Source organism: Parasteatoda tepidariorum, chromosome 7 (genome assembly GCF_043381705.1).
Source record: "Parasteatoda tepidariorum isolate YZ-2023 chromosome 7, CAS_Ptep_4.0, whole genome shotgun sequence".
In the NCBI taxonomy this organism is placed as follows: domain Eukaryota; kingdom Metazoa; phylum Arthropoda; class Arachnida; order Araneae; family Theridiidae; genus Parasteatoda; species Parasteatoda tepidariorum.
The window spans coordinates 27,314,629-27,339,907 of record NC_092210.1 but is presented as its reverse complement, the minus strand read 5'-3'; the positions used below and the strand labels follow the sequence as shown (position 1 = coordinate 27,339,907).

The window sequence follows — 25,279 nt, the reverse complement described above, 5'->3', positions numbered from 1 at the left end:
GTATTTCCTATCAATCTTTTTAAATCAATCAAAATTTCAATTTTCAAATCAAATTAAATTCGTTAATCAAGAAATATGTTTTCCTAATAACCATTTTTCTAATAACCAAGCATTTATTTTATGTTTTTATTTTAAAGTTAATCATAATTCGGCAAATTATATTTATTTTCAACTTATGTATGCGTTACCGTGAATGACCGAACCCAAGAGAATGTCGACTTTCACCGGTGAATGTCAACAATCACATAGTCGCTTTGGTGAATGTCCGAAATATTTGTTACCTCCTATTTGATATTAATTTATTCGTATTATATTTATTCGATATTTTAATATCTGTTAAGGATAGATTGGGAAAAACATCAGTGTTCGGAGTACCACCGGTTAAATGCATACCGGGCAGTGGCACTGAACCTTAAAAAAACATCAGTGTAGTATACATATCAGTATACTAACATTGTGCACCGGGCAACTGTATACTGGGCAGTGGCACTTAAATAGAACTAGTATATATTTTGAACATTTACCAAGGCGACTATGTAATTGTCAACATTCACCATATTATATTTTAATTTATAGATTGCAAAACCAATTTTATTTAGATAAATTGCAAATTAAATTAAAAAGATGATTAAAAAGAAATCATTGTACTTGTATATTGGTCTAGTTTATAATAAAATATTTATACACATTCACGAGTGTGTGAGATTTTCATATCTAGTCAATCCCCATAATGTTTTAATACATTTTCAATATTTTGTCTAAATTTTCTTGTTAAGATTTATTTCTTCAACTTTTTTGATGTAAAAATTAATTTTAATTAAAAGAGTTTTATAATAGTATATAAGAAATATAAACGTTTAATTTAAAATAAATATGATTTTATTATCGGATTCACTGAAAATTTAAAAAAAAAAAAAACGTTTGGCCGAAATCGACTACCGAACAGTTCAACTACCGAATCTACTGATTTTATCTGTCGGCTCCTAAAATTTTAAGCTACAACCCCTCTTTCTGGTGAAGTGGACACAAAAGATTTCGTTATTTTCAAACAGAGACACATGCAGAGTTGGCTATCAATTCGGTTTTTTGTAGTCCTTGAGACATAATTTAATTTTCACGAAATAATTTGTTTATCAACTAGTCTGCCGCTGGCGGCGTTGCGGTTCTGGGCGGGACATGAAAATCGCTTGCACATCTTTTTCGGCCGTCAGTAAAGAAGGAACTTTGAGAATGTGAGTCATCCCTACATAAATCTCTCGCGAACTTCTCTCTCTCTTTCTTTCTCTCTCTTTCTTTCTCTCTCTCCCTCTCTCTCTCTCTCTAGATAATATTTTAGAATTCCGAAATATGTTTATTGAAAATAAAAAGGAAAATGTAAAATATTTCAGTCACCCTTTATTCTTTTTCGTTTTCTCGATCCTCGTTTTAAAAGCGCTTATAGAGCATGCGCTATTTTCCAGGACATGCGCTCTTCAGTATCTTAAAAATATATCTGAAGTGAAAGAGGGATGTTTAAAATTTAAAATTGGTTGTTTATATATCTCACGAACTTTTCATTTTGTTGTCGTTTTATTTTGTCACATTTTATCTATATCTCCATTAAACATAACGTGTTTTAATGGATATTTACATTAAATATACTTCAAACTATTATTAACACGACAATTTTGAACTAAAAAATTTACATTTCAACAATGTTATTAAACAGAGTAAAAACTGCTGTATGATGGCTATTACAAACTGACATTATGAGTTTCTATTGTACAAATAATGCAACAAAAAGAAATTTGATATTCGAAAATAATCAAATCTTCATAAATTTTTTTATTTTCATGCTTTTAATAATAGGAGCATACATATTATTTTCTATAATTAATATATTTTAGTATATAATTAATTTCAATAAATTAATTATCTACTAAATTTACTAATTAATTTATAATTAATTTTAGTTTATTATTAATATATTTTCGGAAGTATACAAATGATCTGAAAAAAAAGTTAATTTAATATGTAATGAATTGATTTATAAACACTTCATCCAATTTGTATACATTACTTTTTGATTACTACTTGAAAATTTTATTTGAAACGAATATCTCATATAATTTTCCTAGATACACATTATAAAATTCACACGCTTTGTGACACAGCAGTTAAAAGTCTTTAATACTAAAGTAAACTTAAAAAAATGTATAAGAAAACAAAGAAAAAGGAAGGTAAATGAAAACATAGCTGGCCAATATTTGTTGATAAAACGTATCTATCTATCTGTTGATAAACGTTATCTATGAAGCATGATTAAAATTAAAATATAACACTAAATTACAATTCAATCTGCGTAAGTTCAAGGAAGTAATCTCAAATATGCTAATTATTTATTGCAAACGATATTTCAAGTTACGAAATCATATTCTTGGCCATAGATGGCGCCACTAAAACATGAAACGCACCCTCTTCCGTAAATTCGCTTGGTTTCACCGTATGGCTTGCTGGCATTGGCAAGTGACATTTGAAACAACAACACAATTTCTCAAGCATTAGTGTTTATGTAACAAAGATACAGTATAAAAATCTGAAACCATCATTATGCTCACGATAAATATGGAAGTCACCTAATTAAAAAAAAAACGAAATTTTTCAAACAGTTTGTTGTTAAATACTTAAAGATATTGATTTGCATTTTTTGATCTTCGTGGACTTTTTCTCTTTGCAAAATAAGTGAGGTTTTTTTTTAAGATAATAATAATAACCCTAATTAGGTTTGTTTGCGGAGGACTAAAATCTAGAAGATATTTACCTAATTTCAGAAAGAGTATGTTAAGAGTTAGAGTCAATAGATATGGTTAGTTTCTTTGTTATTTGTATTATAATTGCGTACGAATAAGTTACAGATTCGAGAAGTTATTCTTTATTCTTTTCATTTGGATTTTGGATATTTCACAATAAATATGAATTAAGTTACAGAATGAGAAATACAAAAGTATTTCTCTGATTAAACAAATAGTTTTTCTTCGTTGCCTTTGGATTCTAAATTTTCACTCTGTAGTCTGAAACATTTAGTAATTTATGTTATTTTAAACTAGGGGGCTTAGCCCCCTGTTCTCTACCTCTTACTAACCCCGATGATTACGCTGCAATAATTGTTGTTTTTTGGCATAAAACAATTATTTCTACAAAGGTTGAAATTATTCACTTAAAATATATGTACTAAAAATATTTTGTTGTCGCGTGTACTAAATGTAGCACAGAAATAAGTAATAATAAAATTTAAAAAAAAAATAATAAATAAATAAATTCTCTAAGTTTTAAATTCTTAATTTAGATTATAATAAAAATCAAAAACATAATAGCAGTACAGGTTACACCTTCAAATTAGGGATACAAAAGTATTTTTTGGAAAACAATACATTCATGACTTTTATTAATTTTTTGCTGATGACAATATGCTGGAAATCAATGTGGGAAAACTGGATCCTATCATATGATTTTTTCGACCTATTAAAATGTACCGACATCATTGGAAAATTGTGATAGACCATTATGTTTTATAGATAAATAGAAATACAATTTTAAATCATATTCTAGTAATTGGAAATGGTTAGAATGCTGGTCCACTCTTATAAAAATGTCTGCATATGCCAATGTACAAAAATCTTTATATATTTAATGTGCACTCAGATATTAAATTTGTTTTTAACCATCCCCTAGAAGTTTTTAGCTACAACTGGGGATAGAGGCCATCTTTACCCTAGGATGTTTAATTTTCATAATTGATTCTTCTTATTTCGCGAAAAAATGTGACATTTTATGAAATTTTCAGAGGGAAATACCAAATAAGGGAGGTGATTATTCAAAATCTCCAAATGATTGACACTTCGTAAAAAGAACATCTGGTTTTTCAAGTTAATATTTTATTTTTATTATTACTATTTCAATTCTACTTCATAAGAGCTCTCATTGTGAGAGAAATATATGTTGCACAGTAGTGGCGTTGCTGTTCAAGGCCAAAGCAGCGTTATACCAGAACAAGCGAAAGTGCTTTCCATTTTTATCAGAAAGCGTCATTATTAGGATACAATAATAAGGTATGTTTCACCTTACATCCTCCTCCCTCGAACAGTAACTTCAGTTTGACTTAAAATATTAAATTTTGCAACACTTGTGTTTAAAATATAGCTTGGAAAAAAACATGGGACATTTTTCTAATTTCTTTTTTTTCTCTTCTTGTTATATTTTTATCTTCGTTTAAGAAGTGCTTACTATTAAGCATGTACCAATTCTGTGACATGCGCAGTCGCAGACATGGGGAAATGTTTCCATATTTCTGTTTCTAAAAGGAATTATTAAAATATGTAAATTATGAAGTCATTATGAAGTCTTCTTATTTTTTTAAATGCAAGAGGAACGATTTGCATACATATCTAAACTGTGCACTGACAAGCAAATTTAGTGTTTTCTGAGAACTCACGATAAATATAATTAAAAAATATATAATAAAAATTAAAATAATGAAAAGAAATATAATAAAAATAAATACAACTTATATTAACACGTTTTCTAAAAAAACATGAAGAAAAGCAGATGTTACAGCTACAGCTAAAATAGTATCTTCATTTTAATGAATTTTTGCCACCAATTTTCTTTAAATTTAAATCTTAGGAATTTCATTAATTTTTCTTAACTATATTCAATTTAAATCTTTTATACATTTTATTTCCAATGTTGTCCTTTTTAATTTAAAGTCAAAAATGTAGGTCATCCAAAAATATTTTTCTAATCCCTACGTGCAAATTTTCATTTATTAATTGAATGATGATGTTAATTTTATCTTATTTTCGTTGTTAAAAATAGATCTCTATAAGAATTAAAAATATAACATGAATTCATTGTTTTTTTTCTTCGTATTTGTGTACATTTTGATTTATGTATTTAATGATGATATTTAGTTAATTTCATTATTTGTTAAGGTACTAGGTTATATTTATCTGTATTTTTTATTTGAATGTATTTATCAGAAACATTTATTTGTCATCCCTTTTTAATATTCTTCTTTTAATAATATATTTTAATATCTTTTTACTCATTTGTGTGCATTTTCATTTATGTATTTAATGATGATATTTAGTTAATTTCATTATGTGTCATGGTATCAGATATTATTTTTTAACAATATAGTATTTATCATCCCTTTTTAACATTATTATTTTATTATATTTTTGGTTTTGATTATTATTTAGAATTTAAGACTTAACTCTAAAAAAGCGGTTCATTTTTACAAAATTTTCGCAATCTCAAAAGAGATAGCAATTGCTAATACTGTGTTTCACGGATTAATTAGACATGAAAACAGTCTATACCATGATATATTATTACTATAATATATTTATTAGTATGTTTATAGTTTTAAATCTCAATGTCATTCAGTGGTTGGAAAACTAAATAATATTTAGTTTTTCAGACTCAATGTAGATAATTACAGTTTACGTTTTTTTTTTAAATATAATGATTACAAAATACTTTAAGTTAGTCAATAATAATATAATATTTATTATTAACTATATCGATAATAATATAATATTTAATATAGTATCGTAATACACTCTATAACAAAAAAAATCGACGCACCAAAAACGCACTAAGACGCTCAAAATCGATACTCGATCAGGCTGGAATGATGCCGACTGGAGACTTATAGTCTTTAGCGACGAATCCCGCTTCCAACTGCGTCCTGACGATCATCGAAGACGTGTTGGCAGAGGGGGGATCCTGCCTTCACTATTGCACGCCACACCGGCCCTCAACAAGGCATTATGGTCTGGGGTGCCATTTCCTTTAACAGCAGGACCCCTTTAGTCGTCATTAGAGGTACATTTACTGCACAGCGGTACGTCAACGACATCCTGAGATCTGTTTTGCTACCGTTCCTTTTGGAGTGCCCTGGGCTGGTTTTTCAGCAGGACAATGCCAGACCACATACGGCACGTGTTGCTATGAACTGTCTGCAAGCTTGTCAAACTCTTCCTTGGCCTGCCAGATCACCAGATCTCTCTCCCATCGAGCATGTCTGGGATATGATGGGAAGGCGATTGCATCTGGCACGGAATGTTGATGACCTCGTTCGACAATTGGATCGAATTTGGCAGGAAATACCGCAAGAGACCATCCGGGAGCTTTATCGGTCTATGCCACGCCGTGTGGCAGCTTGTATCCAGGCTAGAGGCGGGTCAACACCTTATTGAACTTGTTACTGTAACTCTGCAATAAATTATTCAATTGTTCTATAATTTTAATCATTTACTATTCTGTACATTGTCTTCCTATCCACCCATTTTGGTTTCAATCGAACAACTCCTTCTTGGTGCGTCGATTTTTTTGTTATAGAGTGTATTTGAACGGCCTTTTAATATAAATATGAATTCTGAAGGAGAATAAGAATTTTATGACGTCTTAAGAAATTTATAATGGCTGGAAATGAAAACCAATCCTGCCCATTGGACGACAAGAGGACGAACAAAACATTAATTGATGCAGTATTTGCAACCCATGACTTGAAATGTTGTGGCGTTGTAAATCCAGGGGGAAAAATGACCGATGGGTCATCAATATCGCAATAATGTGATCACAATTTTATCTCTTTTGTTTTTATTTAATAATTTTTATTTATTTATTCTCTGCTGCACTGTTTACTTTCAGCTTCACAGGATTTTTGTTGAATCTTGAAATAGTTTCAAACTATTAACTTGTCCAAACTACTTACTGGTCGTTTCACCTGCCCAAAGATGCCTTGTTCATAGCGCAAAGAAATATACAGGATTCTAAATTATTAAAAAGAAAGATGGAGGATCTTCCACCAAGCTACGGAAGCTTATTCAACGAACATAGAAGTGGATTAAGTTACATAGATTTCTTGCCAGGGGTTTTGAAGGAAGGTTTTTTCTGCAACGCAGAGTATGACAGATTCGAGTAAGTTGTTGTAGTACCATTTTTTCGAACCATTTCCTTTTGCTTGAAAATCCTAATTGTCGCAATGACGATTACTTTGTGAAAGTTTATAAAGGCTTTTATTTGAATTATTAAATTACAATTCAAAACGGCTCAGGAAATATTCTTTATCATCTCGTTTTGTTTTTCTTTTTTTTTTAACCGAACAGCTATAATTGTAAAAGTAGTGTCTAGGCTGTGCACTACAAGATTAGACCACAGATATGATGCACAATCAAGAAAAGATTTTTAAAAGAACTTGGAGTTTAAAAAAAACTAGAAGAAATGAAAAAAATTTATCCGCAATGGATAAAAAAATGGTAGTTACAGTTATAACAGTTAATGGTATGAACAATTGTGTTAATACCATTACAACATGTTTATTATTACAACATGTTTATTATTACAACATGTAGTTGATAACCTTGTTTACCAACTTAACGATTAACGATGATTAACTTTTTTAATACAAAAAATTTAAAATTTGCAATTTAAAAGGGAATTCTAATTAAATTATCTTCTCATTGTAATTAAATTAATTACACTGCGAAGCAGATTTATTATGTCTACAAGATGAGCTCAACTAGATGTCGCGTAATTTATTTCATTATTGAAAAAAAAACACCTTTTTCAAGTTTCCGAAACGGTACTGTATTTAGAATTTCTTCATCACATCTTTAGTTGAAATTTTTAAATTCGACTTTTGGCCGTTTAGATTGGCTAAATACCCCACAGTGCGGCAGCTCATAATCTATTTTGTGCTCGTAGGGGATGAACTTTGAGTACTTATTTATTTTAATCATATTCGCTACCTAAAAATTACGTGAAGAACACTAAAATTAGTAAAACAGTTTTTTTATGTATGAAATTTGATGCAAAAAAACTGTTTTTCGTTGCTAGTTTGTAAACTCCAAACGTATTGCAAGGCGACAAATTTGTTGCTCATGCGTATGATTTTAGCGACATTTGTAAAACGGTTGACGATACTTGTAATCAAGAAAGATATGTTATCGCTAGTAATTATTTTTCCTGAAAAATGGGGTCCGAACTACGTAACTTAACCACAGACTACATGGCTTATAAACATTTGCCGCTTCTTTTTTAGCCAGTTTTATATAACATAAGAATGGAATTTTTTAAATGTCTGCTTCTTTAATACTTACTTCTTCATTTACGTGTTCTTTTATATTTAATAAGCACACTATAGGTGAATAGCATTTTTCGCTAATGAAAATTCCATTTCCATAGGAATGTGATAGCTCTTGCTAATGAGTGGTTGAAATTTAATCCCCAATGGAAAATTAAAACTTGCGAAAGTATTGAGTTCAAAGATGGTCGTGGAAGTATTAATCCTACAGAAATGGTTTACTATGAAAGCACAAAATATCGCACCAACTTCATCAGAGGATTAAGGTAATTTTATTTTTTATTCGATGTTTAACTAATATTTATTGCAATCAATTAGTATTAAATCTATAAAGCTCACAAAAAATAGTTTGGATGGTTAGTAGTTGAACTATGTAGCAACCACAGCGCCATCTGAACAGGCAGTAGATGCTCAGACTTAGGGGTCGAGACAGAACAGACTTTCCTTTTCCTCCTTCTTGTAATTATTCAAATTTATGTTTGTCAGTGTGCTATTTAATATTAATAAAAATATTTGAGCCGGGATAGCCTGGTCGGTAGGGCGCTGGGCCCGTGTCCGAGAGTTCGTGGGTTCGAACCCGCCGGCCGAAGACGTAGTTCGTGACTGATGCACGTTAAAATTCTGTCGAGTCGCAAAGTCCTCCATGTTCCCATAACAAATCAATACCTCTGGGGGTACTGGATTGGAGATCAATCGTTCTCTGATTCAGGTCAAAATTACGATCTGTGGATGAATTAATGAATTCGTCCACCTAATAAACAGGTGTGACGTATGGTGTGGCACAAGTTGAATTCTTGTCCATAGATGGCGCCACTGAAAAACAAGAATAGCACACTGCCTTAAATTTGCTCGGTTTCACCAAGCAGGCTTGCCCGTGTGGCAAGTGGCATTAGAACCAACCAACCATAAAAATATTTGGCACAACCATATCGCCAAGCAACCACAGCGCCATCTGTACAGGCTCTGACTTTGGACAGGACGGACTTTACATTTCCTCCTTCCTGTAATTATTTTATGTCTGTTCGTGTGCTATTTCTTATTAATAAAAATATTTGGCACTAAGCTTTTCTTTATTTAAACCCCCGAAATCTAGCCAGCAGAACAATGAAAAAAGGGGAAAAAAAGAAAAATAATAATAATAAATAACAAAAAACCGGGGGAAAAAAGAACAGAAAATTTTGATCAAAAAATCTCTTTACGAATATATTCTAAATCATTCTTGAAAAATTTCCCGTTCATGTAAGTTCATTTGAATTCGCTACTCGCTTTATAAATTTCATTTCATGTTTTAGTCTGTTTTTTCTTTACATTTTATTTTCTGTTTTTACGTGATATTTTTACTTATTGTGTTCTGTTCTATTTTATTTGTTGTAATCTTTTTATAAAATTTTTTGAGGGCTTCTCACACTATTGTATTGATATATTTTGCTTTGGCTATATTGATGCAATATTGGAAAGCACTCTTTTTTGCGGATATAATCGTGTGAGCTGATGAAAAGATTATATCTTTTACTTTCAAGATGTTTTAAAATTTTTTGTTCTTTCTTCTTCCGGTTTTTTGTTCTTTTTTTTATTATTTTTTCCCCATTTTTCATTGTTCTGTAATTTTTCCCTTGTTTTCTCTACTTTCTGAACTATATATATACAAATAATTCACTGTTGGGGGGGGAACATTTTATCAATTTGTGTTCGTTAGCATGAATAAAATGTAATGATTGTTATTTTAAGATAATTTAAAAAACGTTTAATTTTATTAGATTGTGGTTGCAAATATTTCCTCCTGGTGAAGAGAGGGTACAAAAAATTGGATACGTAAATTTGGTACCTGAAGCAGAAGGTACTGAAGGAATTTTTACCCATGCTAAATACGAAACTTTGGATGATGTCCTATTGAAATTCAACAATGCTTCTCGCACATCGCCGCTACCAGGTACTTTTTGACATTAAAGGGATATCCATATTTTTGGACCACTAACGATGAATTTACTTGAAACAGTCATGACTTTAAAACTAAGAATATCTCATAATATATATTTTTAGCTTTTAATAAAAAATGCTTACAATGATGATAAATACAAGGTAAACTTTAAATTAAATGAAAAAATTAAGGGAAGGTGGGTATTAGATGTAATATCGGTATGATTCGAATGAAGGAAATGTAATAATATATTTAGTGGAATGAAATACTTAATTAGTTATGAATGATATTATTTAATAGTATTGGCGGTATAGATGTAATATCTGCATAGTTGTAACAAAGGGATAATGTAATAGTATAATAAGTGGCTAACTAGTTATGAATGATATGATTAAATGTCGTTTTATGTCCGTCTTAAGATACTTTTTGCATCGTGGGTTAGTTTTGATTTACTCGAGAAAGTACAAAGAACAAAAACCTTTCCACGGGTAAAAATGCTAACTTTTTTTTCCCTTCTCAAATGAATTGATTTTAAATTAAGTAAAGACCAAGCTAATTTGAAATAGATCATCCTAAATTACTTCCCTTTCGATTCATGAATGCCACCTTTCTGAACAGATGTTGAGATTTCAAAAATGGCATGAATCCGAATTATTAATTGTATCTGCATCCATGTTTTACAATACTTTGCCTGGTACATGTACTTTTGTGAAGAATAAACGTACGAGCATCATGGCTTGGCAGTTGTTCCATAATCCTACCTCATCTATCTGTTAGAAAAGTTAAGAATAGTTTGAGTAATAAAGTTGCCAATGCTTAAACCAGGAATCCTTTTTCTTTCGTTGTTTAATCTAGTTACTTAGTTGGAGACTTTCAGCAGTAAGTGAGATAGATGTAGCCCTTTCACGTAGCATCTCACATGTTCATAAGCGCAGCGAACAATCTCGATTCATAAAACTGTAGGTATTTATGAATTGAAAATGTATACGTGAGTATGCTTGAAGCTAGGTTTTGTAGTGCCAAATTTTTCTTTACAAAACAAACTCGGACCTCTACTGAGCTTGCTCAGAACGTATGTGAATGTACAGGATAAAAAAGATTAAGGTTTTTTACGTAGTATCCAGAATGATAACGTGCGCATGTTCCGCACAATGCAGTCAGTACAGAACAATAACGGTTTTCTACCGAGCTTGTGTAAGCATACGCTATATGAAAGCACTTATGCATGTTCTAAAGTAACTGTGCGTGCCTGCACTTACGCATTAATTTCAGAATTTAACGCGTTATTTTCAGTTACTTCCGAATGTAACTTCCGAATGTTCCGTAAGTAAATATAATGGAATATTGAAACGCTATTGCAAAAAATCTCTATTAAAATAAATTAGTTTTTTAGTTTTCTAATAAATTAAGGCGGGCCGAGCTAGCCTGGTTGGTAGGGCGCTAGGCCCATGTCCAAGAGTTCGTGGGTTCGAACCCCGCCGGCCGAAGACTCCCCGTGTAGTAAAGTGACTGATGCACATTAAATCTGTCGAGTCGCAAAAGCCCTCCATGTTCCCATAACAAATCAATACCTCTGGGGGTACTGGATTGGAGATCTTTCGTTTCCTGATTCAGGTCAAAGTTACGATCTGTGGCTGAATGGATGTATAAATGGGCCCGCCCTATAAACGGGTGCGACAGATGTCGAATTCTTAGCCATAGATGGCGCCACTGGAAAACAAGAACAATCGCACCCCCTCTGTCTAAACAGGCATACGTCAACAACAATAAATTAAGGCATTTATGTTAAAATGTAAATTATCGAGACAAGTGTTTCCGAAAAGCGATAAATGAGCGTATTGTACTAACTTTTTTTTGGTGAAAAAAATTTATGAAGTCAATTAGTCACAACACACGGTTCTTAATCTAGGGTTACTATAATAATTTTCCACAATGAAATAGAATTTATTAAAATTGACCTATTTTATTTCAGGTCGCATTATTACTATAGAGACACAAAACATGAAGATAAAAAGTGGTGGTGTAATCGATCCGAACCGATGTAGTTGGACTGAATACGGTGAACGCTACACGAGATTCATCTATGTAATCAGAATATTTTATGAAGTCTGTGAACCTTTGTACGAAGAAATAGGTAACTTTAATTACAGTACTCATTACCGTTTTTTATGGGAAAAAATGACTGATATATTTAAAAACATTGGTAGTTCGAAGGGGTAACCTCAAAATTACAAATTAATTAGTGTAGACGATATTTTAAATTACGAAATCAGACACAAAAGCGTTCTTTCTTTGAATAAACATACCTTCTTTTCCACGGGATTTTATAATTGAGTAAAAAAAATGTTCAATTCGCTTTTAAAAGCTTTCTAGATATGGCGAAATACGCAAAAAGTAAAATTAACATTTAGGAGTTCAAATTTTTGATCTTTCTTTTGACAAAACTATGTAGACCATATTTCCCAAATTGCAATTACCCCCTATATTTTTCTGGTTGGAAATCCAACTCCGTTCAAAAAAAGGTATGTTTATTCAGAGAAAGTACGTTTTCGAGTCTGATTTCGTAACTTAAATTATCGTATGCACTAATTAATTAGCATATTTGAGGTCATCCTCTCGAGCCATTAAGAATGAGTCTTGGAACTTTAAGATCGGATCATTAGATCAAAAATTATTCAGGGTTGTCCTTTTTCTTTTTCATCACTATACACTGATTCTTATTGAAGACTAGCTACCTGTATTATAAAAAAATATCAGTCAAATGGCGGGCAGCAACTTTGTCAAAAATTTTTTACAGGACTCTTTTATGTTTGAAGGAACATTAAATATTACTATCAGACTTTTATCAAGTTGTACAAAACAAAAGTATTAAATTACAAATCAAATTACAAAGTAGATTTTTACCTGAGCAATAAATTTTTTTGGCCCCGTTGGTATGTTAAATTTCACAGAAACAAAGAAATTAGGTATTTTTTTAACGAAAGTAAAGTATTTTAAGCCCATATAGATTTTTTACTAAAATTGTCCGCAAAAAAATGACAACTAATATATTTTAGTTCGCGGGCCACAAAAAAAGGCTTCGATGTGGCCCCCGGGCCGCCAGTTGCAGACCACTGGCTCAGCCTAATTTCCAATACCATCTGCAATAAGCAAAGAGTAGTTTTGACAAAATTCTTAATCTGTCTAATTCTTAAAAAATGACACCAGAGCCTGATTGAGAATGTGACTTGTTATTTCTCTTGATTTCTATTTTTTCTCCAGTGTTGATTTTTATGGTTTCTGTGTTGAAGACGCTTTTGTGTATTGTGTTATTGTCTAGGAAAAGTTCCGAAATACTTATTTTGTAACAATATTAAGGAAAAGCTTGATATAAAAATTGTTACCATCAATAATTTCTAACGTTATATAATTTACAATACTTTATAATTGTGATATTTTTACTTTGGAATAAATATACTCTATCACATGAGACTAAATTACAAAAAAAATTGTTTAAAGCTCTATATCTTTCTCTAGTTTTAATAATAAACTTATTATGCAGGTATAAATGATTTCATACCAGATATTATATCCACTAGTTATTGTGGCTTATTGCCGAAATACGAATATCTTTCAACATTGTTCGAAAAAGCATCCAATTGGTCTTCAAGTCAGTCCGATTTGAGAATCTGCAACCTACAATCTTTGGAAGTTAAAGTTCATGATGGTAAGTATGAAGGGGATGAATTGAAGCCCATCTAATGATAAACCACATTTTCAAATTATCCAGAGGAACGTTTTATGGTAAAAAAACATCTCGATTTCATATTAGATTGTTCTGTTATCTATTAGAAATTCCAATATAAGCATTTTTTAAGTGATTAAAAATATTTTGACAAATGTTGAATTAAAAATTGAGTTATTGATTTAAGTAATAGTTGATGTTTAATTTTTTATGCCAGAATTTTTTTTTATCCAAATTTTAAGTAATGAAAAAAAAATTATTATTGGCGACTCTTTAAAAGTACATTAATCGGACGATTTTCTACCAAAATGCCGCTTTTTTATTTTATAGTTATTTTTACTCTATTATATATTATTAGTATTGTTCAATTAATTAATTTGTTTTCAAACTGGATTTAATACCGGTTTTGAGCATTTCTCAGATAGTTTTTATCAGAGGTGAAATTTCCTTAACTCTTTAACACTGACGGGATGCAGGTGTTCCTTTTATATATATATATTCGAACGCTCAAATTACAATTTTGTTAGATTATGAAAATTATATTTGCATTAAAATATAAAATAAATAATTATAAAGTAGTTTTAATTTTTTTTCCATTCATATTCAAAAATTTATACAGTAATTAATTTCGTAAGTAAAAGAAATTTCAATGACGAATAACTGTTTATCTTAGATCTAAATAAGTGCAAATTTGAAAAAATTATTGATTGGAAGATTTTATCTTTATCGTAGAAAAAATCACAGGTGTTTCAGGCTGAACTTTATAACAATATAAAAATTATATACATATATAATATTTTTCACTTATTTGGAACTAAAACAATACAAAATAATGGAAAAAGTATTAAAACTATATTTAGTAAAAATTCTGAGTCGTAGTCTTTTTACTGTATTACATATTATTTTTTATTTACTTTTCTAAATTTTCTTTTCTTTAGCAAAGATAATGGAGGGTTAATAATACTTATTACTAAGGCCCGGATTTTGATGACATTTGCATTTTTTTTGCCTTTTTTGCCTTTTTCAATATTTTTTGTCTTTTAGAGCATTTTTTTTAGATTTAAAGGGAATTTTTCTTTAAATTTTGGGGCGTATTTTGCATTTTAATGCATTTTTTAAAGTTTTTTGTTAATTTTTTCCAATTTTTACTATTTTTTATCAATTTTCATTATTACACTGGCTTCCAAACNCTAATCTTTTTCCTGCATGATATATTATTTTTTATTTACTTTTCTATATTTTCTTTTTCATAGCAAATATAATGGAGGGTTATTTACTTATTACCTATTCTAAATAAATTCGATAGGTGTATACATTTGTCAAACTATTTTTATTTGTATCATGAATATTCTTCAATCTATTTTAACTCCATTACCAATGGATTAGTTAAGCAACTTTAGCAAAACTATACGCAAACTTTCTTAGAATCTGAAGCAATATTAAACTAAAACATTTGTGTTTAATTATTAATATTTAATTTTAACGTTCTGGTATTCATCAACCCTGTTTACTCTATTACATATTATCTTAAATAATGTTAATATATAATTGAGTAAACATGATTGAAAAATTGATAAACTGTTTTCCATTATTTTTACTCTATTACGCATTATCATTATTTGAGTATAGTATTTTTACAGAAATCGCCAATGAAATGGATGGTCTACACATTTAGCATACTTTCTCCAATACATCAATAAAACATCTGTCAGAAACTTTGATAAAAGTTTTTTTTTTATAATTTATTCCATATTATATGTGAATATTATCTTTAGGTAAATATAATATTGAAATATTATCTTTGAATATATGAAATATGGAAAGATTAACTTTGGATAAAAACTTTTCTGTAAATTAGTATTTTTTGACATGAGTATCTTTTTAATGCTGTAAACCAAAAAAAGAATAAAATTTTTATAGAGACCAGTGTAGACTATTACCAGTTTTAATGTAGACTATTAGAATCCTTCTTAAATATTAAGTCACAGCGTTGAACAGTCATAACGGAATCGCTTTCATATTAATTACCTATTTCCATATTTTGCTTACTTCATTTTTGACAAGAATTCTAAAAATACATATTTAAGTTGATCTTCGTGGAACACACAGCATATAACCCTTTCTCTAAAATAAAATCGTAGTTTAACCTTTTCCTTACGGCTGGTACAACACGTGGACCACATGTGATGGTACAAATATGGTATACCGTAAGCAAAGGGTTAAGTATATGTTAGATAAGTTTTATTCAAGAACTATAACCTTTTTTTTTATATGCATATTATCAATCAATCAGCAAAGAATTAATCTCCCATTTTTCCCTTTTACATTCACAGGAATGGTTAATCCAAAAAAGATGAGCTACACAGAGCATGGTAATCGCAGACTTGCGTTTGCTCGAGTATTGCGTGTTGCTTACATACGCCAGCAACCTTTGAACTACACTGCTCCTGTTCACCTAAGCTACAAATCCTTTGTTCCAGCACAAACAAAACCAGAAACCCTCATGACTTGCTATCGACCAACAGCTGAAACTTTGCAAGAAACTATGCAGAGAGTTTCAAGTTGGATTCAAGCAACAGGCAAGTTATTTTCACATTACAAAGTCAGTATATACAGGATAACTAAAGTTTTAAATGAAAAATACAAGTAGGTCAGAAATGGAATAGCAACCACGAATCATTTAGATATATATTGTCGCAAATGCGACCCCAAAGCACAAAGTAAAACAGCCAGGGTGTCACTAAAATTTCAAACGCTGGCTTTGAAACTTTATTTTAAACAAAAATGTAGTGTAAACTTGTCTTTGTGTAATAAATTATCCTTATTTGTAATCTGCCACAAATTTGTGGCCACCCTTAAAGTCTCTCTGGTGACTCTCTATGCAATGAAACTCATTACTTTTGCAACCATATATTCCTTGATGATTCCTGCTTTTATTTCAAATCAACCGTACGACAGGCCTGTGTAGGGGTTAAGGAACTGACCTTGCGTAAGAAATGTTCTTGATTCGAATCCGGGACAACGCTTACTGTGGGGGCAACGTTGTCCTACCTAATATGATGCCCTTGAAAGAGTGGTCAACAAATCTGCCCTTCAGTTGCCTGCATGACGAAAGGTCATTCTGTAGGTGGGCAATGGAGAAAAAAAATTCAAATCACCTAATATAGGGTTTTCCATAATGACTGCCCTTATTGTAGATACTAAGAATTTCTGTAAAAAAATTAAGTAAAAAAATACTACGATCGTAATAATTTAAATGGAAACGTACAAAACACCTCATTATAGGGATCGATAAGAGGGAGAATTTTATTTTACTTATTTTTATTTCTCAATTTTTTTATTTATTATTATTATTATTTGCAAGTATGTAAGTTCTAGTTTAAATGTGTTTTTCTGAAATTCTTTCACTAAGAAAAATAAGAAAGCCATAGTTTGTCTACCTTAAATTGAAAGCAAAGCAATTATTTCATTTTATAATCTTGCCTTAAAGAGTTAGCTTTTAAATGAACAAAACGCTTAATTATTCAAAAGGTTATTAAACTTTATATAAAATCACAAATTTGATATTTTGTGACAAATTTTCTATTTTTACATATTTTTATGAACTACCACTGATCCCTAACCACCCGATCCAATATTCAACAATTAATGTGATAGAGCACACAGGTGATAGTCCAGCACTTTTATTTAAATGGGTGTGACTTTACGAAGCTTTCACTTCAAAGAATTCAGAGACTCTTAATGCATTTTCGAGTGTGGAATATATAATTTGTGCTGCGTATGAATGAAGCAAAACAGCTTGAATGAAGCACAAATAAAGGTTCGACGCCAGCTTCAATGCCTGTCTCACAACGACCACAGAATGAATCAGAGAGAAGTAAAATTATTCCAGGATTTTCACAGCTGAGACGCTAAATAAGGCAACAATTTAGTTATTCGATAGGTGTCTGGTAAACGACATTTTTTAAATTTCCTTGAAAAATAAAGATATATGGAAAGAACGAATCGGACAATCTGGGAGAGAGAGCCTACCGCAACCAATCCAACTGACCGGAAAAACAATGTTTTGGCAGTTTCGCAATATTCTGGAAAAATGTAAATTTTTCCAACAGATGGATTAACCGTGATACTCTTGGCCTCCTATATCTTCCAATTCTATTTTAAGTTTTTTCGGAGTATATCTAAAAACGCCTCGTCTACAAGACAAGTCGCAGTGGTGAAATGGCAATAATCTTCTAAAGTGTGATTCACTCCACGGTGAAGCCAGTATTGCTGTTAGAAGTCACTTATTTCATCATTTCATGCAAAGATTTCACTAATAAAGAGAGCTGATAGTTTTTTGTTTGCCTATAATGCATTCCCTATGTTTTCAGAGAGCTCGCGGCTCGGCCTTTGCCTTACGGCCCCACATTATCACTCAAGAGTTAATTATTTTTCCAAATAGTCCACCTCTTGAAAATCCGATAATCAGTTTTATTTTATTTTTTTATGACCGTCGTTGAAAAACCGACCCAAATTTTGGTGGTTTACGACTATCAGTGTTCAACTCCGTAGCCTTGTAATGTTCAACCCAATTCAGAAGACAAGGAAACTCCTGGATCAAGTATTGGAAGAAATTTTGTCTTCGTTGAGGACTTTCTGATGAAACTAACCCGCATTTGCGTTACATGGAGAGGGAGAGCACGAGAACATCCCACGGTTAGCCTAACGGCAAGGGGACTCTAACCCATGATCCGTCTACCACTGCGGATATTTCACATCAGCACTGTGGTCGGTGCAAGTCGGATGCGGGATTCGTATCGACTGGGATTCGAACCCGGCAATGGGAGGCAAATGCTCTAACCCCTGAGCCATCGCGGCTCCGATAATCAGTTTTGTTACATCCTGTATAATTATGGCGGAGATAGCGTGGTTGGTAAGGCACTGGGACCATATCCAAGAGGTCGTGAGTTCGATCCCCGCTGACCGAAGACTTCTCGTGTAGTAAATGGTGATCGTTGCACGTTAAATCTGTTGGGTCACAAAGTCCTTTATGTTCCCATAACAAATCATACCTCTGGGGGTACTGATGAATTTCCTTGTTTTCTGGATTGGGTACAAAATTACAAGGCTGTGGAGTTGAACACCAAAATTGGGTCGGCTGTTCAACGACGGTTATAGACTATAAAAATATCCTGTATAATGAACTTATTTATCAATTTCAGGTGCAGAAGTAATTAATATGGAGACATCTGCAATACGGCTGAACAGAAAGGGAGCAGTGCACAGTTCCGAAAAGAATTACTCTTATGAGACAAATGCTAATAGTGAGGCCTATATATTTGTAATAAGGGCATATTTAAAAGGTTCCTATACCGAACCGTATGAAGACACTACCACTCCTCTCCGCAGATTGATTAACCCTGTTTTTATTATAGTAATTATTGTAGCAGTGTTTCTAATAGTTTCTTTGATCTTGTTTTTGTGTTACTTTATCCCACATCAGCTTATGAAAAAAGATTTCGATGAAAAGTTTAATAAAGCATTTGAACATTGAAATACTGCCAGTGAATTTCATTATTTATATCTACAGCTTTGTCTTATTATGTAAGAAAAGATTGTTTTTTCTTAAGCGAAAGTGAGTAAGCCATTTATCCTTCGTTTTTTCTTAAGCGAAAGTGAGTAAGCCATTTATCCATTAAGTTCGTTATGGTGAAAAAGGGGCAACTTAGATTTTATTTTAACTAGTAAAAAATGCGTAATGTTGCTTTAATACTCAAAATCTAAAGTTCAGTAGTGAAATAGTATTTTAAATGTTCTTTAAAAAGTACAATGCACAAAAAACGGACCATCCTGAATACCTTTTTTACTAATGATGGGATCTTCACGTTCTAAGACTCAATCTCAATGGTTCGAGGAGGTGACCTCAAATATGTTAATTAATAAGTGCAGACGATATTTTAAGTTACGAAATCAGAGAGGAAAACGTTCTTTTTATGAATAAACATGTTTTTTTCAACGAATTTAGATTTTTCACCCCCAAAATAAAGGGGTTGGCCGCAATCTGGGAAATATGGTCTCCTTAGTTTGGTCAGGAGACTTATCCAAAGTTTGGGCCCCTTAATGTTAATTTTACTTTTTGCGTATTTCGCAATATCTCGAGAACTTTTTAAACGAGTTGAAATTTTTTTCATAGAATTATAAAATTCGTTTAATTAAAGTTAATTCCATGTAAAAAATAACTTTCAGTAAATATTTATTATTCTATTTAATAATAGTAGAAAACATTTTGAATTGTAAGGTACACGTTTTCTTACATCTTTTTCAAGAATCTTTCATTTTCTTACATCTTTTTCAAGAATCTTTCATTTTCTTACATCTTTTGCCTGACAATATACGAAATTTGAGTGAAATCGGTCGAATAGCTTTTATTCATCGGATTTAGTGCCGTTGGAATTGCTATTAAACTAATATCAGTTCAGACGTTTATTATAAACAGCTGAGAGATTGGTATTTGGATTATAGTAGACTCAAATTTCTTTTTAGCAGATATACTACAAATTAATCTTCAATTTCAAAGTATTCATGAAGTAGTACATATAATGGAGCAGTGTTTAAAATGAGTCATTTGTATGGAATACGGGTGGTTCCAAAAAGTAAGAGTATAGCAGAGCGAACTTGTTGCACAGAAATTCCAACTTTTAACTGCAATTTTTTTCAATAAAAAAAAACTACGAAAATTGAAAAGTTAAACACCTAAAATGTCATAGGAAGACGATCATTTCTTTATGAGAAGAGTATTTTGAATGTGTTTTGACGCTTCGATAAAAAAAAATTCCGTTTTTGGTTAAAATTCGTCGTGTTGTAAATAAACTTTATGTCTTAAGTTAATGAACAATTTATAAAAGAAACTATGTACAGCTGATATCTCTATTTTCGCAATGCTAAAAATGTATTTTTACAGTTTCCCAATAGATTTTAAAAATTTCCCGGCTGAAAGATCTGCAGTTTTTTTTTCTTGTCAGATTTTTGGAGTTTGCCGGAAATTTAAAGGAATCTGAGGTAAATGGCAGTTGATATAAATAATAATATTGTTGTATTAGTTTATTATATTTACTTTGAAAATTGTATCATTTGACTTATTTCGCTATAACTTGAGAATAAATTGCTGTAATCTATTAACATTTCCCATGTATGTATAAATATTGAATAAAGTTGTTATTTCGTGTATTTTTTTAAGTAATCTATTTCTAACATTTTGGTGATAATAACTGACAAAATTTAAGAGAATTTTTCCCTTTTTTGGCACGTTTTTCTCAAAGATTTTTTCCACGGGTAGGCCGTTAAACAAAATAAGGCGTGTTGTTCATAATTCCATTTGTGTTTTCTTAAAAAATATATGAGAAAATTATTTTTCGTGAATAGTCAAGCAAAATTTGCCGAATGAGGTAAATGTTTGGGTGTGTCATAGCGACCTGCCATCCTGGCGACCTTGTTTTCGTTGCTGCAAATCGATTAAGACATCAAACTCAACGGTAGCTTTTCCGTTTTTGATGAAGTATATCTCCTAGAAGATGAAGGAAATTCATATTTCATTGGAGATATGAACTAAATACAGTTTCTAACATCTTAATATTTGAAGTACAGGACATTCCGTATGGATCGTTTTTAATATACATTTATAGAATTCTTCTCAAAAATGAAGTCCAAAAAATATACACTTAGGATATTGAAAAAATTAAGAGTGAAAAAAGGGATCGATTTTTGGCGAATCACTATTTTAAAAAAAGCCAGAATTAAAAGACATCAAAACTAACTTGATGGCTAGATGAAACTTGGTGTTTTTGACACAGATGGGAACACCGTTGCCCCTTTTATATACGTATATGTTTTTTTCTGATGTTCCAATTTCAAGCAAAAATATATTTTGGTCTTTTTTTAATTATGAAAAACAGTCTAATGGTTACTAAATTTGTTAGATTATCGGAATTTCTATTTGTACTAAAATATAAAAGTTTAAAAAAAAAACATTTGAAATTTTTTTTCCACTTATCTTCAAAAATTTATCAATAATTGATTTTATAAAATAAAGAAATTTCAATGAGGAATAACTGTTTCTTTTAGATCTAAATAACTGTCAATGAGTACAATTTTGAAAAATTATTGTTCGGAAGTGAATCGTTATTTAGAAGATTTTAACTTTAACACAAAAAAAGGCAACGATTTTCATGCTGTATTTCATAACCATAAATTACTAAAATGCAAAATATATTATTCTTCGCCTTTTTTTTACCTAAATTAATATAAAAAAAAGTATTTAAAATATGTTTAATAAAAATTCTAGTTAAGAAACTCCAATCAGATCCTTTTCGTTTCCTCTGGCATTCAAACAGGTTTTGATGTGTTTTACTTAAGCCTTCTACAATAGTGTTTCCTTAAACTTCGATAGAGACTTTCTTTCTTCCACACTTCAGTAAAAATTTGCAGCTCCAAATATATAAATTCATTTTTAAAAATATGTACTAGCGGGGTGATTATAAAACTTGCCTTGAATTTGAAAGTGGATACTGGTAAATTGGAGCTGCCTAAGTTAACATCAATTTTTAAGAGTGAGAAATGTTTAACATGTTGTGGGCTTAGTCATATGGTTTAGCTGAAAATAGGCTAACCAAACCCAGATAAAACATAGTTTTTAATTTTCACAAGAATGTTATTTAAGTAACATTTTAAGCACGATTGAAGCAAGACTAAAGTATGGATTATACAAAAGCATGTCTATACATGCTAGAAAAAATAGAAAGACAGAAAAAATAAGTTTTCCCACAACATAGTGATAACGTATTTAAATATGATTCTGAGAATATTGATCGCAATTTTAAAATGTCCAATTATATAGACCGGATGTAAGCTTGATTCAAGGGTTGGAGCGACTCTAGACTTTTTTTATTTTATTTTCTCTTCAACTAATTAAGCTAGTAAAAAAATTGCATCGAATCATTCATAAAAAAAAAAAACATTTTATATATATATGCATGCTCGAACTCATTTAAAATAATTATTTATTACTAGGAGGCTTCGCCCCCTGCTCGCTGGCGCTCGCCAACCCCCGGAACTGCTTTCGCAGTTCATTTCGGATTGCTTCGCAGTCCAAGGCTCGCTTTGCTCGCTCATTGGATACGTTCTTAACGTCTAGTTTTTGTATACTTTTTTTAATACTCAAGTTCCAAAAACTTTTTACTGTAGAAAATTCTAAACCTGTANACTTTTTAGCGAAATGTTTTTTAACCTAACAGAATTCTTTGCCGACTGTTTTCTCTATAAATGAAGAAAATAAAGTAAATATTTAAGTGGTGTGAAAAGAATCTTATTTAGTTGTACAAAGTACTTCAGCCAAAATTTGGGAGCCACGTAAGAGAATTATATATATTAGATCAGAAACACATCAAATGCTTTGGTGTTTTCAAAACGTAAACAAAACAAAGCAAACGTTGCCACCGGCGGAAAAGAAATACAGCCAAAATTTGGGAGCCACGTAAGAGAATTATATATAATAGATTTTTTTATTTCATTTATTTAAATAATGATTAAAAAAATTTTTCAACGCTAGCGAAAAGTTTTATATTATTCAACTCAGGGATCTCCAATATTTTTGAGCTAAGACAATATTTCAGTGTACTGGTCGAACTGCAGGCACCTTTTTTTATAACTAAAATAACATTTCAGTGTAATGGGCTGCCTGCAGGCACCTTTTTTGTACCTACGATAAAAGTTCAATGTACCTGTCGGGCTGCTCGAACTTTTTTTTCTTAAAAAGGAAATTTGCTATTAGAATTTATACTTATATATAGAACTTCATTCAAAACTTAAATATTTTTTATCGTCATCTCTCAAAGGCTCTCACTCATCAGAGAATGGGAGACCTTTGTTTTCTCAAACTTTTACATCTCAAACTAAGTCTGGTTAGCTACCGTGAAGTATAAGATACTATAGTAACACACTATTGTATTATTACAATACAACGGGATAAGCTTTTAGTTTAATGAAAAATAAGTTGGACTTATATTTTTAATTAATTTTTTATTATTTAAGAGAGAAAAATATTTTTATTCATTTTTTGTAGTTTTATAAATTACAACCATACAGTAAACATTATTCAAATTACTTAAGAAAGACCCTTAAATAATAAAAGATAAATGAAAATTTTACTTGGTTTTCGTTTTGCTGACAATGGCGATGGTTTTAAAACAGAACGCAGGAAAGAGACGAAAGTTTTAAAGCCATCCTATAAATATTTATCAACTTCAGAAAGTAAAGAGTGCAAAATTAATGCACTCATTTCGGAGTTATTAGACTGATATTTAATCTTATAAAGAGATTAAAGTATCTGGTTTAAGGTGACCTTTTGGGTTAATTATAACTAAAAAAACAAATTCTTTTTTTTTAATGTAAAATAAAAGAATTTATTACCCATTGGCAAAATGCGTCTTGTTTTGGGTTTTATGGCGTGCGCACTTTATTTGGACGTCGTTACACTTTTCAAATGTGTTCAAGAATAATAGTAAACAGTGCGCATGTGTCGTCATTGCATGCCCTGCTATGACGACCACTGCTGTTTGATAATATTTTCAGAATTCTTTTTTTCTTTTTATTTTCACCAGCAGTTATTCTTATTGTATTTACATGAAGTATTTCTATATTCTCTTTATTATTAACTTATAATAACTGTCTTGATGGTGATTTTAATATAAATATGAATATTGAAGAAGGAAAAGTATTTTGTGACGTCTTGGAACACTCATTTTGCCAGGATTTGAAAACCAATCCGACGACAAACATCAATTGAAACAATTTTTGCAACCCATAATTTAAAATGTTGTGGCGTTTACCGGAGTCAAACCAGAAAAAAAAGGCATTTGACCAATTCGTAACCAGTGATCGTAATAGAACTATCACGATTTTTTTTTTAAATTTTCTTATTTAATATTGTGTTATTTTAAACAACAGTTTAAAAGGCAAAAAAAAATTTCCTGGAATATTAGTCTCCTTTTTGTTTAAATTCTAATAAAAAAATATCAACTAATCTGTACGATTTCTGTTTAAAATTTACGTTTGAACAAATGAAATAATGATATTCGTCATTTGAATGGTAATGTATTACAGTCGAACCTTGTGAACTAATGAACGATTAACGTGAACTAATTTTTCGATTTCCCGTCAAACTGTTTACGGATATAATACCTTAAAGCATTTTTTTTTTTTTTTATTTNTTTAGTTTAATAATAAATAAGTTGGACTTATATTTTTAATTAATCTTTTATTATTTAAGAGAAAAAAATATTTTTATTCATTTTTTTGTAGTTTTATAAATTACAACCATACAGTAAACATTACTCAAATTACTTAAGAAAGACCCTTAAATAATAAAAGATAAATTAAAAATTAAAATTTTACTTGGTTTTCGTTTTGCTGACAATGGCGATTGTTTTAAAACAGAACGCAGGAAAGAGACGAAAGTTTTAAAACCATC

General features: G+C 30.7%; 2 protein-coding genes across 5 annotated transcripts in view; one reads left to right on the top strand and one right to left on the bottom strand.

Annotated features, from left to right (window-relative positions):
• LOC107441698 (uncharacterized) overlaps nucleotides 1-25,279 on the bottom strand; it is an 80,762-nt gene that overhangs the window by 42,861 nt on the left and 12,622 nt on the right. The gene's annotated exons all lie outside the window — the stretch shown is intronic.
• On the top strand, nucleotides 1,135-20,982 carry LOC107441680 (uncharacterized). Of its 2 annotated transcripts, none has more exons than XM_043047181.2 (8): nucleotides 1,135-1,232; nucleotides 6,697-6,966; nucleotides 8,233-8,397; nucleotides 9,889-10,061; nucleotides 12,022-12,183; nucleotides 13,591-13,755; nucleotides 16,107-16,352; nucleotides 18,978-20,982. In XM_043047181.2, the coding sequence occupies exons 2-8, from the start codon at nucleotides 6,839-6,841 to the stop codon at nucleotides 19,307-19,309; spliced, it is 1,371 nt and encodes a 456-aa protein (XP_042903115.1). In that variant the 5' UTR covers nucleotides 1,135-1,232; nucleotides 6,697-6,838; the 3' UTR covers nucleotides 19,310-20,982. The 2 variants fall into 2 exon arrangements, with proteins under 2 accessions (XP_042903115.1, XP_042903116.1); XM_043047182.2 differs by lacking the exon at nucleotides 1,135-1,232 and adding an exon at nucleotides 3,953-4,088.

Coding starts and splice junctions, on each gene's coding strand:
- LOC107441680 (XM_043047181.2), top strand. CDS start 6,839: ATGGAGGATCTTCCACCAAGCTACGGAAGCTTATTCAACGAACATAGA. Junction 6,967..8,232: donor GCAGAGTATGACAGATTCGA/GTAAGTTGTTGT, acceptor CCATTTCCATAG/GAATGTGATAGCTCTTGCTA. Junction 8,398..9,888: donor AACTTCATCAGAGGATTAAG/GTAATTTTATTT, acceptor TAATTTTATTAG/ATTGTGGTTGCAAATATTTC.